At 49.1% G+C, this 16,115-nt stretch overlaps 1 protein-coding gene across 5 annotated transcripts in view; it reads left to right on the top strand.

Moving 5' to 3' along the window:
* The window catches only part of LOC144099325 (uncharacterized), a 45,750-nt gene that overhangs the window by 9,443 nt on the left and 20,192 nt on the right, over positions 1-16,115 (top strand). For all 5 annotated transcript variants that reach the window (XR_013307381.1, XR_013307379.1, XR_013307380.1 and 2 more), the window contains exons 3-5: positions 7,596-7,694; positions 10,052-10,199; positions 15,242-15,487. Coding sequence is in view for 2 of the 5 variants with exons in the window: in XM_077632542.1 (XP_077488668.1) it covers positions 7,596-7,694; positions 10,052-10,199; positions 15,242-15,487 (493 nt within the window). In the remaining 3 variants the exon portion in view is untranslated. The remainder of the gene's footprint in view (positions 1-7,595; positions 7,695-10,051; positions 10,200-15,241; positions 15,488-16,115) is intronic.

The following is a 16,115-nucleotide window of genomic DNA, read 5'->3' as shown; positions in this document are numbered from 1 at the left end:
GCCTTCCATGAGTAGGCACTCACGCAGATGGCAACTCGAGGTCTTCTCCACCAGCTGGTCCCTGATCATATCGTCCGCCATGGTCCCAAACCCGCAGTCGCCGACAAGGCTGACTCATCGGTTGTCTCTCCTGGAGCCTGAACTCGACGGCGAAAGCGATGACGTGCGGCGATTACATTTACGGATGATTTGTAATGCTCCGACAGGATGGATATCGCCGCATAAAATTCGTCAAGGCGGGGCGCCTCGTCACCGGAGTGCGAAGCCGCAGCTGTAGGCGCTGGAGTGGAAGGCGGCGGCGCCAATGTATAAAAAATGCGCTGACCTTCCAGTCCGAGGCAATTCAGCAGGATGGCCTTCCGCCTGTCCGCGCCCAGAGTAGAGGCACCAGAGGCCAGCATGTAATTCCGGAACGCCAGCTCCCATTGCTCCCATGGAAGGGCAGGACGACCAGGAGTCGGCAGGAAGGGTGGTGGTGGCTGAAGCCCAGAAAAGCTCATGACGGATGGTGAGCAGGCCACGTGAAGGTCCCGAATCAAAACAGCATCCTCGTCGCCAAAATATGTTGTATCGTAGTAATGATAATTAGCAATGAAACAGTACACGTAGCATACGGTCGAGCCAATCTGTATTCTCCTACTTCGTCGTCTTCTCTCCCCCCATGCGCGCGAGTGCGTGCAGCGCACTTGCCACACTTCATGTTTATCACACCCGTGTGCTGTGCGATGTCTGTGCACGTTAGATATCCCCAAGTGGTCAAAATTATTTTGGAGCCATCCACTATGGCACCTCTTTCTTTCTTCTTTCACTCCCTCCTTTATCCCTTCCCTTACTGCACGGTTCAGGTGTTCAAGGATATATGAGACAGATACTGCGCCAATTCCTTTCCCCCAAGACCAATAATTGTTATGTTGGTAGGCGCCAGAAAAGCGGTGAATCGTCTTGAGTAGTAAGCTGGTTAAGTAAATTTTAATAACTTTCTAACTAGTACAGTTAGGCGCCTAGCTGCAATTAGATTTGTAGCCGGTCGTCAGTAATGGCCGTATCAGTTTTTAGAATTCTGAAAACGGGTTTACCCTTGGCACTGGGGTTCGACAAAAATTTGTCGTTTTCAACTAATTACGTGCACTGACGGTGTTGCTTTGTCTGCATACTTTCGAAAGCACATGTATTTGCGCTCGGCACAGCCAAAGTTTGTCGAGCCACAGTGGTGAGCGTAATCAAGTTTTTGAAATGCAAGCAACTGATGTGGCTATTGCTAATGACCGGCTACAAATCTCTAATTGCAACTAGGCGTCTAACTCAACTAGTTAAAAAATTAATAAAATTAGTTAACCGGCTTACTACACAAGACTATTCACCACTTTTCTGGTGTCCGCCAACACCGGTAATACTCCGCCGCAAAAGCCATATTTTCGCCCCTGAAAGCTCATATAGAAAATTTTTTTTTTGAAGTGGTCACTGAAATACCTGGTGTGTACTATACAGTAAAAGCTCGTTAATTCAAACTGATGCCCTTAAGAGAAACTTTCGCATACAACGAGCGAGACCTGCACGACCGTCAAAATATACATTATTTCAATGCCACAAAATCACGTATAATGAACATCATTAGGCCCTGCTGATCGGAGGAAGCGAATGGACGGCGTAAACCCGGCGCCGCGACGCGAGATAACCTGCCTCCGACCCCTTTGTGCGCCCGCCGTGTGGTATGTTTTCTCAAGCCTCATCGCGGTTGAATTGCCCGCCCCGTTTCGTGCCGCTCTTAAGAGAGCTACCCTTTCCCCGCTGGCGCACCTTCCAAGACCACCCTCCCGGCCCTCCTCGCTACTCCACTTCCCTCTCCTCTCTCGCAAATCCGTGCGTGGCCTCCGTGATCAACCACGCCGGTGCCGATCGCGAAGGCCTCACTCCGTGAAGCAGGCCTTCCGTGGGAGCCAAGAGGTGGCTGCAGTGACGCTCACGGACGCCCCTCATTGGTCTCTCCGCTGGCGATTGCGTCTGTATTTTTAGCTTGAGTGCCGCCTGTGTGCGTTGCACGTCTACCCCATCGCGCGCTTCAGTCACTCTTGTTGCGGTGCGGACTCTCCGCTGGCGATTGCGTCTGTATCTTTAGCTTGAGTGCCGCCTGTGTGCGTTGCACGTCTACCCCATCGCGCGCTTCAGTCACTCTTGTTGCGGTGCGGACGTTTCATTGGCTTCGTTCAAATTTCGGGGCCCTGGTCGCCCTGGTTGTAATTCGGAATGTTGGACGGGAACACCGTGCCCATTTCGATTGTATTTAGCGGTTGAGATGATGAAAGCGGCTTGGACGGAGCTGACGGCCACTGGCAAGTGGAACTGCTTCCGCAAGGCCGGCTTCGTCGACACAGTGTCTGACGCCGAGCCTGATGCTTCGCAAGATGACCAGCCCGGCAGCGATTTGTTGCAGCGCGTCGTCGACTCTGACATGGGGGGCCATGACATTGGTTGGAATGATTTTATTTCTGTCGATGACTACGCCGACAGCGCGGAACCGTGCACGGAGGGCATCGTTTCTGAAGTGCGGGACGAGAGTGACGCGGAGGAATCAGATGAGGATGAAACTACGGAGCCAGCACCCATAAGCGCGCCTGTAGCAATGGGCTACATAGAGAGCCTCAGACAACTTGTCTATGCCAAGGGTCTCGGCGAAGAGCACGCTTTTGCTTAAAATAATCCGGAAACCTCCCTGATCGGATCTGCGCTGCAAAAACACACGTCCATCACAGACTTTTTCGCAAAGAAAAAATTTTGTGTTTTGACAAGCAACCGTCTTTAAAGCTGTAGTCCACTTACTGCGAACTTCGGGATATAACGAACAGACGCCGCGTGACGCTCATGTTCTTTATAAGCGGGCTGGACTCTATTTCCCTAGCCAGGGGGCTCTCCCCACCCTGTTTCGCTGTTCCAACCACTGTATTGAATTGATTGCAGCCTCTCATGCGAAGCCTCCTAAAGGACATACAGTTGAAACCCGGTTTAAAATAGTACACATGGACTGCATGCACATGTGCGTCCGTGAAGCCTGCACACCCTCAGCGCCCCTAGTGGATCGAAGCTGATGGGGCACACTCTTGGTCTGGAAGATACCATCTGTGGAGCACCCTCCCCTGTATGTGCACCTGCGGGCACCCACCAGTCTTTAATTCCTATTAATGTTGATGACTGTGTCATTTATCATCAGATTAATAAACCTAACGAGTCTCATCTTCTACAGGAGGGCCTTAATTCATTATCATAATGATGTGTCGTGTGGTTAATACAGATTATTGTTAACAAAACCAAGGTAATTACATTCATTTTACTCCATCTCGGTAATTCCTTGTAGCACTACCAAAGCTGCGATGAGTGCACAGCGATGTTCTGACACTGCAGAATGTTGTGCCAGTATAAAATGGGCATATGGGATAGCGTGTGCTAAGAGCATTGCGTGCTTTGTGGTGTACATGTGCAAAACACTATTTCAAGTCGAGCTTTACTGTGTGCGTGCGTTATGTATGCTATTTGCAGAGTCTGTCGTGCATGGCTCGTGCCACTGCTCTTTCAAACGCCAAAATATTGTTTCCAAAATGGTGTTGCACTTCTAAGCAGGACTCCTAGCTTCAGGATAGATTAATGTTATTACAGTAGCCGACGGGTAATTCGGACTTCAATAATTCGGAGTTGTAGGATGTTCTGGACCTCGGTGAGGCACCGTCAGTCACTGCATAGAAGCACATACATATTCGCGACGGGTATTTCGGACTTCAGAAGTCCGAAAGTTCGATTTTTCGGACTAATTTCAGTCGCCTGCAGCCCAAAATTGGCCATTTTATCGGCTTTTCTCCGGCGCAGAAAGTGCCATCTTGGGTTGAGGTGGATTTACACTGCAGTTGGATTGGCTTGACACACTTACGTCCTGATTGTTGCCAGTAGAGGTCCCTGCGATCTCTGACACATTGAGGTGGCAGCCGGATTGTCATCGCCGTCAACTTGCTTTTGTCGCCGGTGTTGTCGCGGGCAGTTATCACTTGTCCCTTACGTTGAAAATTGGTCGTTGTGGGAAGGAAATTGTGCAGGAGCTATCTCGCATATCGGAGGGAAGAGATAAAAGAGGGGCTGAGAGAAGAAAGGAAGAGGTGCCGTAGTGGAAGGCTCCGGAATAATTTCGACCACCTGGGGATCTTTAACGTGCGCTGACATCGCACAGCACACGGGCGCCGTGTGCCTCCATTGCCTCCATCGAAACGCGGCCACCGTGGTCGGGATCCAACCCGGGTACTCCGGATCGGTAGCCGAGCGCCCTAACCATTGAGCCATCACTGCGGGTCTCATACGTTTGCCATTCGCCGTTTCGTCACTTGGGCTCCTCTGACCGCGTTGACCGAGTGGCGCTCAGTCTTCACGAAGTTACATCCGTTCGCCGTTTTGTTATTGCGTCCGGCGGTTCCGCCGCTTTGAACGAAAAGTGCCTTATCTTTGTGTGTGTTTGACGAGCGGTGTAGTGCACACTCGGGTTGTGGACAACATGGCCCCGCCAGGTCCGTCAAAGAAGCGTGGGAAGTATTCCAACTAAATGCGGTGACCTTTCTGTCGATCGTGTACAGTGAAAGCACAAATTTGGCGCAAATACAGGCGCAAATCGTCGCCAGCAAGAGAAATTTGTCGCGAGGTAAAATCAGTGACATTTTTAAGCAGATTTCATCTCAATAAAGTAGTTTTTTTGTACTTCACGGATTTTTCGGACTGTTCAATTATTCGGACCATTTTTCGGGTCCCTTCGAGTCTGAAAAATCGGTCGGCGACTGTACTGTCGTTTTCAGTACGTTCACTGGCCGTAAATGGGGCACGAGGCTTTTGCGTCATCTTATCTCGACAATAACAAATCATATGAGGGATAAATTCGGGCTATTTTTTATTTGGACGGACGATTCTGCCACTTTATTCTCGGGAGCAGCGTCGGTGTGAACCATATCTATGTACACTGCAGGCAGACACACAGATGGCGAGGCACGGAGGAATGTGTTTAACGCACTCTCGTGATTGTTTGAGGCAGTCGCTGTCTTCAGTAGTGCCGCAAGGAACTCGTGAACTACAGTATACATGTCGCTACAATGTACCATTTTCTTATATCAACCATGCTGCCATTGAGTGGATAAGTCAGTTCAAATGCCTCTGTGTCATCATGTCATGGAATCGGCACATGGAATACACCTTCAGCAGAGTGAGTAGAACACTAGGAGTAATTTGAAAAACACTGTACATGTGGCTACACCTGACACAAAGCTCCTGGTGTACAACATTCTGGTGAAATTGCAGCTGGAATATGCCGCCTCCATTATTTGGAATCCGCATCAGGGTTATTTAACACAGTTACTCAAATCATTACAGTACCGTGTGATTCGTTTTATAACTAGCAACTACACATGCGACAGTATTCCTCAGCTCCGAAACTCCCTGAATCTTCAAACACTCCATCAGTGAAGACTCATTTCTTTACCTCAGTATTTTCAAACTCTGCCACTGCAGCTTTCCAAATTGAACAGATTCGCCATTCTTCACATATATTGGGGGAATTTTTTGGGGGGAAACACAGTAACATGTCTAGGCGATCAAAAAATTTTTGTTGTTCCTCGTTGAAGGCTGCTTTTCCTTGGTGTGTGGTGCACTTCCCGTATGTTGCAAGGGCATCGTGTGCCTTATTGCGTCTTTCTGGGCAGCCGTCAGACCAGATGTCGATTCCATTCATCACCTGGATAGGCTTCATTGGAGGGTGTTCATAAGTATCCAGTGACAATATCCATTGACATTGACGTAGCTGTTCGGAATCTGATTACTGCATGGCTGATGGCACTAGTGTTAAAGTAGTTGCCAAAGCTGGCACCACATCATTTTACTCACCAGAATTTTCATAACTGGAATATGATGCTTCTGGCATCTGAAACTTACAAAATCTGTTTCAACATGTTCGATTCTGTTAAGGATTTGTTGTACATCTGAGCTGTTGTGATTACAAAATTGTTCTTCAGTGCTCATTTCTTATTTTTATTTTGTTTAATATGCTGCAAACTTTCTATGACATCAGATTCATTGTGGTGGAAGGAAGTTTAAAGGGGATGTTTACTTGTGGTTAATAACAGTGGGGCACAAGATTGCGAATTGGCATGTGAAAGCATTCAAGCCAGGCCACAGGTACTGAGGCTGTGTGGTAGGTTGGCTCTGTATTAACTGGCAGTCTTGCTTTGAGCTTGTACTGCAGCCTGTTGACTTGTCATGAAACAACTTCTGTCAGCTTGTCCAGAGTGGGATATCACTTTTGTGTAAAAAACTCTACAGCTAAGAATTATCCACAGAACTCTGCTGTTCTGTGTTCCACAGGACCTCTGAAAAGGAATGTACCAGCCGGGAAACATAGTAGTCGGGAGGCGTGTGTGAGAAAAATTGTACCATCGTTGTCTGGCCTTTTTCGGGGGGGGGGGGATTGTATTATTTTTAACTTATAGTAAAGGTAGCAATGCTTCACTGGAATTTTCAAGGCTCTGCAGTTCTCGCACTCGTTTGCATGCACTGAATGACCTAGATGCCCTGCGATGGCTCTGTCCTCCTGAGCAGCTTTTTGTGGAAGGCAGGTAGTAGCGAAGATGGAGGCAGTGCATAGCAGGTGAAGTTTGGGCATGCATGAATAGTTATGCTCCATTTTCAATGCAGTCGCTTTAATCCTACAGAATCTTAATCTATTGGAACCTAGAAATTGTGTTAAGCCGCAGACAACAAGGCAAACGTGGATGATAGAAACATGCCTTTTAGCCAACGGCGCTCCCCGCACAGCATTAGCAGTCATACAGCTTCGTTTTCGCGCCTTCAGTTGTTCGTGCTGCACCGGTGATGGAACTGCACTAGCAGCTGCATCCAGATTCATGCTGCCTGTAAGTGTGCTCGACAGCATTGGCATGGTTGCAGCATGGCGGAAGCCACCGAACACGGTGGCGGCCATGTGTCGATGGATTCGTTATTAAAGAAGAAAGACAGGCTATTTGATGCTTTTGATTCACTCTCTGAAACAAGGTTACTAGCGCTAAAAAACGCAAGCGACAGTGAATAGACGCAATCCCTGCAACACAGGAAAAACAAAACCAAAATTCACAACACATGAAAGTGCTTGCTTTTTGCCATGCAATCAAATCAGGTAAGCAGATGAAGTCTGTTCCGCTTTAGGCAGTCTGCCACTGCTGTTCCACGCTCGCTGAACGTTGTATGTCAAAATGCTGGCGCAGGGTAAAGCACTGTTGCGACGTAGCATGTGGGAATGCTGTCACAGTTGCGACATAACCGAGGAGTCTGTATCGCATGGGTTTCTATTGTATTGGAGGTTAGGTGGGACTGGCTCATGAAGACATAGCAGCTGGCAAAACTCTGCACCCAGGAACATAACAGCAAGGTTCTGCTGCATGTTGTTACTGCTGTGTCTGATGCCAGCTCAGCTTAAGATGATCAGAGATTTCTTCACTTGAAGTCTGCTTGTAAGCCTGCCTTGCAAATAAGCTGCTGGGTGCGGAAGGAGTACACGTCATAGTGCTGTGCTTCTGTCTCTGCAGTGAACGCAAGCAGCTGTTGGATGCGTTGAAGGAACATGGAAGCAGTGACTTGGAGAAGCTGGCCCAGGCAGTACCGACGCGATCAGCGACTGCCATCAAGTAAGTTAAGGGGGGCGCGGCTCTTGAAAACCAAAAAATCGCGAAAAAGTCGATTTTTGGGAAGGTACATATTCCGGCAGTATGTGTCAAACTACCTTTTCTGTAAATATGAACGACTAATTCATCGTGAAAGTACTTCATATTAAATATCTAACAAGACGCGGTGCCCGCTGAGCTGCGAGAAAGCGCCGAAAATACCCCAACTTAGCGCGGACGCTGTTCCTTAGCCAGCGAACCAAGCGCCGCCATCTTGGTCTTGTTTCGTTCGTGAATTCTTGCTCTTTTTTCGCCGCCTTCGGTGGCGGTGGCATGGTGGGAGCGTGGCTCGCTTGTGATTGGGGCCCTCAAAGCGCCTTTCGAGTTTCCCACATTTTAAATGCGAGGCTGTGATTGGGTGAAGGACGCGCTCCTCGAAAACACGGGGGATCGTGCAGCCGCTGTTGGCTGCTGCGCGCGTTGACGCGGCGACCCCCTCTTGCGGCGGCCGCCGCGTCGTCCGTCCCGGCTGCCGTCGCTCTTTATTTCGTTTTCTCGTTGTGATCGCCGTTGTCACGTCTACGATCTCTCACCGTGCCGGCCGAACAGTTTCCTGCAAACTGTTGACTATTGCGCAGTCAGTCACGATGTGTCCAGCAAAGCTAAAGACGCTACACGCGTTCGGTGCGCGGAAGCGTGCAATGAAGTTTGTTCGTTCGGCAAAGCGTGCCGCCAAAAACTGTCGATGCTTCCAGCCACGTAGCTGCTTCTGCATCGCTACTAGACAGCGATTGCGTCGCCGCTTCCAGAGACGTACCAGCAGCTTCATCGGTGCAAGAATGCTTTGCTTCGGGCATGCCTTGTGCGCCGAAGGCATCAACCTCGGAGATTGTGGCCTCCAGCTTCTGTCTCGCATCTACCCCGAAGCGTGACAACGCATCGCCCGCCGTTCACTTGGAAACGCATTTCCTCATGTGCGAGGTGATCGAGATTCTGGTTGCATCTCGGGAACCACTTATTGAATTTCCATGTTTTTTTTTTTCCGTACCTGAATAAATTTCTAAAGGCAAGTCAAGCTCGTTTATTCAGAATATTGTGTCTGGAATTTGTCATAAGCAATTAATTTTGGCTAATGAGGTCTAATCAATGACACCAAATTCAGTGCTATGCTAAAATTTTTCAGCGAGGAAATTCAACAAAAGGGCCTTGCCTTGCCCTGCGGTACCTATGTAGGAATAACCATTTTCAAATTCTCCAGACCTGGAGTAAGGGGCCTATGTGAACCAGTTTGATATGCTCCTGTAACCTTAGAACCAGTGTGCACAGCTTCATGAAACATAGTATTTCTTGAAATGTTTGTGCTGTGAGCCTACCCTGAAAATTTCATTCAGATATCTCAAGAAACAAACAAAGTTGGTGTTCAAGGGTAGCCTCCCTCCTTAGAAAGCTAAGGTAAAAAAATTAAGCGAGTCTTGAAAAAAAAATTCTTCAAGCTTACAGTTTGTGAAAAATGCACGCTCAAAACAAGAATGAGTGTGCCCAAGATGATTTGTAGAAATGACGTTTCTTGTACAAAAAATGGAAAAAACAGTCGTAACCAACTGCAGGAAGCGACACAGAACTTCTAATTGCTATGACCTAGTGATGTGCATCTGCTGTTTGCATGCGTGTTCTGCAGCTGTGTGCCACTGATTTTTTACACACATCAGTGCTGATAAATGTGACTGTGAACTGAAAGTGCAATATGTATGTTAGTTACTTAAACGGGCCTTACAAAAGTCACTGCAAGTTTTCTCTTGTGTTTGTGTGATATTATTACTCTTTGCATGTACTATAGTAGACAGTCAATAATTCAGACTTCAAGGGACCAGGGAGTTTAGTTTAAATGATCAGAAGCTTGAATTTTCAGAAGTGCACCTTTATATGATCCAAGGCCAATGGTGATTTACGTCTGTGCATAACATTTTGTAACCTCTTCTGTGTGCAGACATAGCTATAAGCATCAGTACAACATCAAGTATTGGTGAAATGCAATGATTTATTTATTCAACCGCCAGTGTTAAATGGAGGTGGGGTTTTAAAAAATGTTATCAATAATATACTTGTTTCCCATTAAAGTAAAATCGCACTAACTGGGACTTCAAGGAACTGAAGAAAACGCCCGAATTGTCTGAAGTGCGACCATCAAATTGTCCCTAAAAATTTAATAAAATCATTTCGCTGCATAGTAAATGCCCCAAAGAGTGCAGGTGTGGTATGTCTGATGAGAGGAAATCAGTGGTGCCAGATATGAAGCCACCAAGATTATTGATGACGCGTAGTCAATGTATTTTTTTTGAAAGGAAATAGATCTGAAATTTCGCTCTCTCTAATTCTTGCAGCTATTCTCTGATGGAGCGCCGGTGCAAGAAAGATCGCATCGTGGCGCAGGGCGCAACTGGCAGACGCACGACGCAAGCTGTTCGCATCCTACGGAGGGCGCTGGACGTGAAGCGGCGTCGCTTTGACCGCTCACAGGCGCTTGTGAAGGTGAGAAGGCAACGGCAGGTTGCATCCTTCTGCCAAATCCATTGTGTATTGTAAAGGCATCAGTAATGTGAGGAGCGCATCGGATGCAGCACCCAGGGCCATCTGCCGCAGTCCGAAATCAAGGCCAGGCTGAAATCAAAGCGAAGACTTCCCCCTAGATTTTTTTGAATTCATGGTGTTGGAAAAAATGCTCAGGCGCCTCTCTCCCCCAACAGGGTAAAGAAATGAATGGCAACAGCACTCGCCTCTCATGAATGCAGTCATTCCCAGGGCTAGCTAGACCACATGGCTAAAACAGGCAGCAAATTGAGTGTACTCTCCATAGAGGGAAATTGACGTGACAAGCTTGGTGTGCAAGGATCCTGTTGTACTTAGTGGACTCTCACATTTTACATTTGTTATTTACCATTCAGTGCTCCTTGGAAACGAGTCTGCAAACTCCGTTCGCCAACACGACATTTCCGTAATGTTGGTGACCCTATCACACCACAGCAACACGGGCTCATTGGAAAGAATTCCCTTTCATCCAGCAACATGTGTCTGAAACTTCTGTGACAACTGTTGGCGAACTCCTTGTCACACTGGAAAAAGAATTTGGGTGGGGCTCCTCCGCCACCTCTATCCATGTGCAGCTGCTAAAACAGGAGGTGCCTTGTGCTGTCTACTGCCTTATGCGTTTTGCAGTAAAGATGTAGAACGAATACAGTAATTCCTCATTAGAACGAAATCGCTTTGCTTGAAATATCACTTTATTCAAAATTTCTTCCGGTCCCGAGCAAAACGCCTGCATTTTAAGCCGAATTACTCGAAGCGAACGAAGAGCTTGAGCCGCTTAGAGCGATGTGGCGAGCGGAGTTATCGCCACGGCAGCGGCGACTCGTTTGCGCATGTTGTGACAAATTAATACCGCCGACGAATTAGTCTCAGGCAGGCACAGAACAGGCCACAAAGGTACCAAACCTACGACCGATGACCTGCCTAGTAACGGGTACCGAGCGAGTGCCGAGTGCCCCCAGCTGTTTACAGCGGATGCGAATGGAAGCGCGCCCAATCGGTTGCAGTCGCATCACTGGTGTCCCCAGTGATAGAATTCAAACGAAAATAAAATTTTCATGACGCTTTGCGATGCCAGAAAACCGCATGCCAGAAAACCGTGGTCTCGTGGCTGCCGAAAAGTGGCCAAAAGACCGCGGGCAGACTTGCGCCATAGCATTCCAAGGGGTGCGCTCGGTGAGCAAAGTTTTACCGCTCTAAAGAACATTTTTGGCTCTGAAACGTGCCAAAAAGCACGAAAGAGGTGTCCCTCCGATTATGAGCCCATTCACGCTTGCGAGTCGAGAGCGAGGTGAGCTTTCGGCAGCAAACTGAGCTTCTCCCTGGCTGCCGTCGTCGTCGCTAAGCCTAACCATTTCACATCGGCCAAAGCAGACAAAACTCTCGAAAGTGCGCGAACAACGTCTTTTCGTAGAGTTTTCACTTCAGACAAGAAGGCAACCCGCTGGTCGCGGTTGCAAGCATGAATAACGGTGCTGTCGAGCTGCTGCCTGGTCGCAAGCGACTGCTGTCGCACGCCCTTTGCCGTGTTCGACGCGAGGAGCTATGTTAACAAATCAGGAAGACGACCTTGGGGAAGCCGGCCTAGAAATTTTCTCGCTGCTAGTCATAATCGGCCTGCATCGCAATAAAACACAGCCCCTAGCTTCGTTGCACTTTTGATGGTGCAAATCTGCTGATAACTTGCCGAAAACACGAAAAATCTGAGTGCTGCCAACGGCGAGTCGGGCTGTCAACATGGCGGGTCAACGCAACCAAGGTGCTTCCCCGGCCATTTTCTCAAGCAGGTCATGCTTGATTCGCGCCATCCAACTAAACGAACGGTCGAAATGCTTGGCAGGGCCATTGAATTTTGTTCCTAGACATCTGTCAACGGCGCGGACGCGACACTGCGCGAACACTGAGGCTCGAAACGTAGAATTAGCATAGTGTCGTCGACAACGGTGCACCGAAAAACTCAATTGCAAACTTCACAGCTGTACACCACGAGGAAAAAAAAGTGCCCGTAATCATGCGAAGCCCCCACTGCAAAACCGTTCAGTTTCCATGATCGCGCTGTGTACCTAAATTGAGCGGCTAATCATTTTTTGAGCACAACAAACACAACCTCAGACTCGAGCCATAGCATTTCCGTGACCCCCCACCGCACGAAAGCGGCCACTGCCTTCGGGATTCAAAAGGTCGAATTCATGGGCGGCGACCGTGGCCTTGTGCAATGCATGGTCAGATTAGAGCAGGGGCTGCACGCACCCGGTAATAACTTCAAACAGCCAATGCTTACTGCCTTTTTTGCACCTGAATTAAGTTTTGCTTTACTGAATACATTGTATTTTGACTTCCACGCTGTTGTGGCACAATTAAAGCTCGACTGCTTTAGATTTTCTCAGGTGGTCGCTTGAATCGAATTGCCGCTTATAACCAATTTTTTTGCCGTCCCGCTGACTTCGTTATAACGAGGGATTACTGTAATTGCTGTGTGCGGCTACTGCAGCAGTAATCCGCCTTTTTCACGACGCGACTGCGCATGCGCCCATTCCCTGGCGGTGATGTCGCGAAACATATTGGAAGGGTCGCACGCTCTACTCGAGACCGGCCGTGGAAGTGTAAACAAACCGGCTTCCTACGCGGGGTGCGTTGCTGCAGCCGTCGGGCGTTCAGCTCGACGCATTTGGCGATACCTACGAAATGTGCTGCATACGGCTGCAATGCCCAATATGTAAAGGGAAGCAAACTTGAATTTTTTTGCTTTCGGAGCGCTTCCCGGGACAGCCTTCGACGCGAAGAGTGGATAAAAACAGTTCGCCGGCTCAACGATCGTGGATGCCCTTGGGCACCGTCAAGCACGTCAAGACTGAGCGGGAATCACTTTGTGACAGGTACGAACGATGTACTGTGGTTAAATGCATGTGCAGTCTATCTCGAAGTGTTTTATTCATGGGCAAAAAGGCCTCGAATGTCACCGCGGCACCCAGACATCGTTCCGACGCTTTTTGCTTTCTCTAGCAAGAAGGCCAAATGGACAAGTGCTGTGAAATGCTAGCAGAGCTGCTTTGTTCGAGTACGCTTGCGCTTTTATAACTCGTGTAGCTATTCTGCAGCGCTTGAGCACAACGATTGCTTGTGAAAACTGTTGTCCTTAGTCGTTTTCTGTACTACGGCGTGCACGATGTAGTATCCACCTTTCATGAATTGCAGGCATATACAGCGGAAAACGCCAACCTCACTGATCGGGGATATCTCATTGAACATTATGTTCCGAATGTAGCCTTCATCTCTGAAGCGGCGGCCCTTGCTAGATGGTGTTCGCATCGCATGCCGGATGATTGGAGATTCTGAAGAATTTGCTCTTCGGTGGGCGCTGCAGCCTGCCTCGGACTTTGCTCCCAATCATCAGTCAACCCTATAAATCCTCCAGGTACCAGGTGCTGGCACACGGCATCGTCGACAGATTCCAATAAAACGTGCTCCGGAGCGGCACTCAGTCCGGCCGGGTTGGGCGCGCAGTACCCTACCAGTGAGCTTCCAGCGTTGTACGCGAGGTGTCAGCACAGGAAAATGAAAAAGGCGGATTATGCTGATGTTTTGCGTTGTCGATTCTGTCTCGAACGGCTCATACATATGACAGGAAACGCGCCTACACATTACACCGTCTCACTTCCGAAGCGAGTGCAGTAGTACAAACTAAAAATGCCTACAGGAAGCATACCCCCCCCTCAAAAAATCTCTGAGAAAGAATGCGACGGTACTGATTTGTTTATATTGGTTTTCAATACGCCTGGTCAAATAACTCGTGCTCACCCCTGACATCTAATCCCTCGTTGTAGCGCTCTCTTCTAATGATCTATCCTTAAGCTCAGGCTGATGGTACCTGCTTCGTTGCGTCTCACAAAAATCTCCTCGTGTCGACCATTGCAATAGCTCTCTGGGGTGAAAATGACAGCAGCATATTTTCACGAGCACCTTGCAGACTTATCTGCTGACATCCGTGCTGATTTGTTGCTGGCTGGCGCCGTTAAAACCACAGAAGACGGAACTGTCGCTACAGGCAGAGAGGGGCTGCGCCAGAGAGAAAGGGGCTTTGTGGAAAGCCACGCTCGTCAGGAGCGTATGGTAATTTGCACACAAGAATGGGACGGGGACAGGGCGGCGCTCCTCCACAGTGGCTCCAGCGGAGGCGTGGGCAGGATTGAGGCATGGCAGCCAGCCATCTGGCGGTGTCGATGACAGTAGTCTGCCTGCCGGCATTTGCATGCCTGCAAGATGCTGCACCGCGGCAATTTGCATGCCTGCAAGATGCTGCACCGCCGCAATTTGCATGCCTGCTAGATGCTGCACCGCCGCAATTTGCATGCCTGCTAGATGCTGCACCGCGGCAATTTGCATGCCTGCTAGATGCTGCACCGCGGCAATTTGCATGCCTGCAAGATGCTGCACCGCCGCAGACAACAATGCGGCGAAAGGAAATGCTTTGCAAACAATGCTTGCAATCGGGAAAGGCACGAAAGTGGTCAGTCACCACAAAGTGCGTGCTTTGGCTGGTGCGTTGGTGCCAGAAAATTTGCCCAGCCGGAGAGCAGGCCAAACTGTGTCTACGAACGTTGTTTGTTCCTAGTGCTGGTTCCCGAAAGCTGTCATACTGAGGCAATACTACAGCAGCCTGTCTTGTTTCTCTGCTGCTTGTGTAGTGTGACACATTAGGGAATGAGTTGGTTCAGCAACTTGTTAATGGCTTGCTGGCGAAAGTGTTTTGCCGATGTCACTTTTGTGTTTCCGCAGTGTGACACAGGCTTAATGAGCTGTCATTTTCTTTGTGGGTGTGTCTTACTCTCTATTGACGCCCGTTTTGTGCACTCCCAAGGTAGTGCTCTATGACCAAGCTGCCATTGTGCCATTAGAATCAAATCGTCATTCCAGAGAGGTGGCAGTAATGTGTCAGCATTGGAAGGCCTGCATTGGTCCCTTCTTCTTTGCATGCTGTCTTTGTGCAGGTGGTGGAATCGTGCCAGCGGCAGCCCTTCGCCGATCCCACGGAGGTTTATGGTCTGGAGCTCCCCCAGTTCGCGGATATCTACCAGATGCTACAGGATGTCATGGAGAACAAGGTGCCAGCTGCCTTGGGTCCCTGCGAGCAGTTTGTGGTGCGCCGCCTGCTTGGCACCCTGACCACCGCTGTGGCCTCGCTCGATTTAAACGAGGAACGTGAGGTTCTGAAGCAGCAACTAGCCTGGGCAGCCGTGAGTCTCTGCACATTTCTATAGGAGTGGTCGAGGTGCAGTTAGTTCTGGCTAGATTTTTTTTTTGTTGTGAAAATAACAAAAAAAAATTGTTTTTTTGTGGAAAAAAAAATTCATTCCCTTCAGGGCCCTTTGTTGACCTAAAGTGCGGTGAGGCAAAAGCCTTTAGCGCGGTGTTGCTGCTCGTGTCACTGATGTGTAGTTAAGGTGTTAAGTACACAGTTGTTACTACATATGCGCTTGCAGGAAGTAGCGTAATCGATAGCACGCTCGGCTCCGGAACAGAAGGATGGTGGTTCGAATCCCGCCGTGTTCAAGGATTTTTTTCTTATAGAGTTGATGTCATTTGATTGATGGCTATAGTGCGATAGATTTCGCAAAGGGACAGATGGACGGAACGAAGCATTAAGCCGTTGCCAACGCATTCGCTGTCGCAGTGTAGCTGGGGGAGTAGTGTGCTTGCGTTTGCCCGCATTCTGGGACTCCATTGACGCGAGCGTCTAGGAGGGAGGTTGCGCGGCACCCGGGTCGACAGCTGCAAGGCGTCTGGCGTGGGCGCACCGTGTGCGCAGGTGGCGCCACCTTGCGCATGCGCAGTGAACTACCAATGGCGCAAGAGCGTGACATC

Source organism: Amblyomma americanum, chromosome 7, assembly GCF_052857255.1.
Source record: "Amblyomma americanum isolate KBUSLIRL-KWMA chromosome 7, ASM5285725v1, whole genome shotgun sequence".
NCBI lineage: Eukaryota > Metazoa > Arthropoda > Arachnida > Ixodida > Ixodidae > Amblyomma > Amblyomma americanum.
This window is presented reverse-complemented; position numbering and strand designations above follow the sequence as displayed.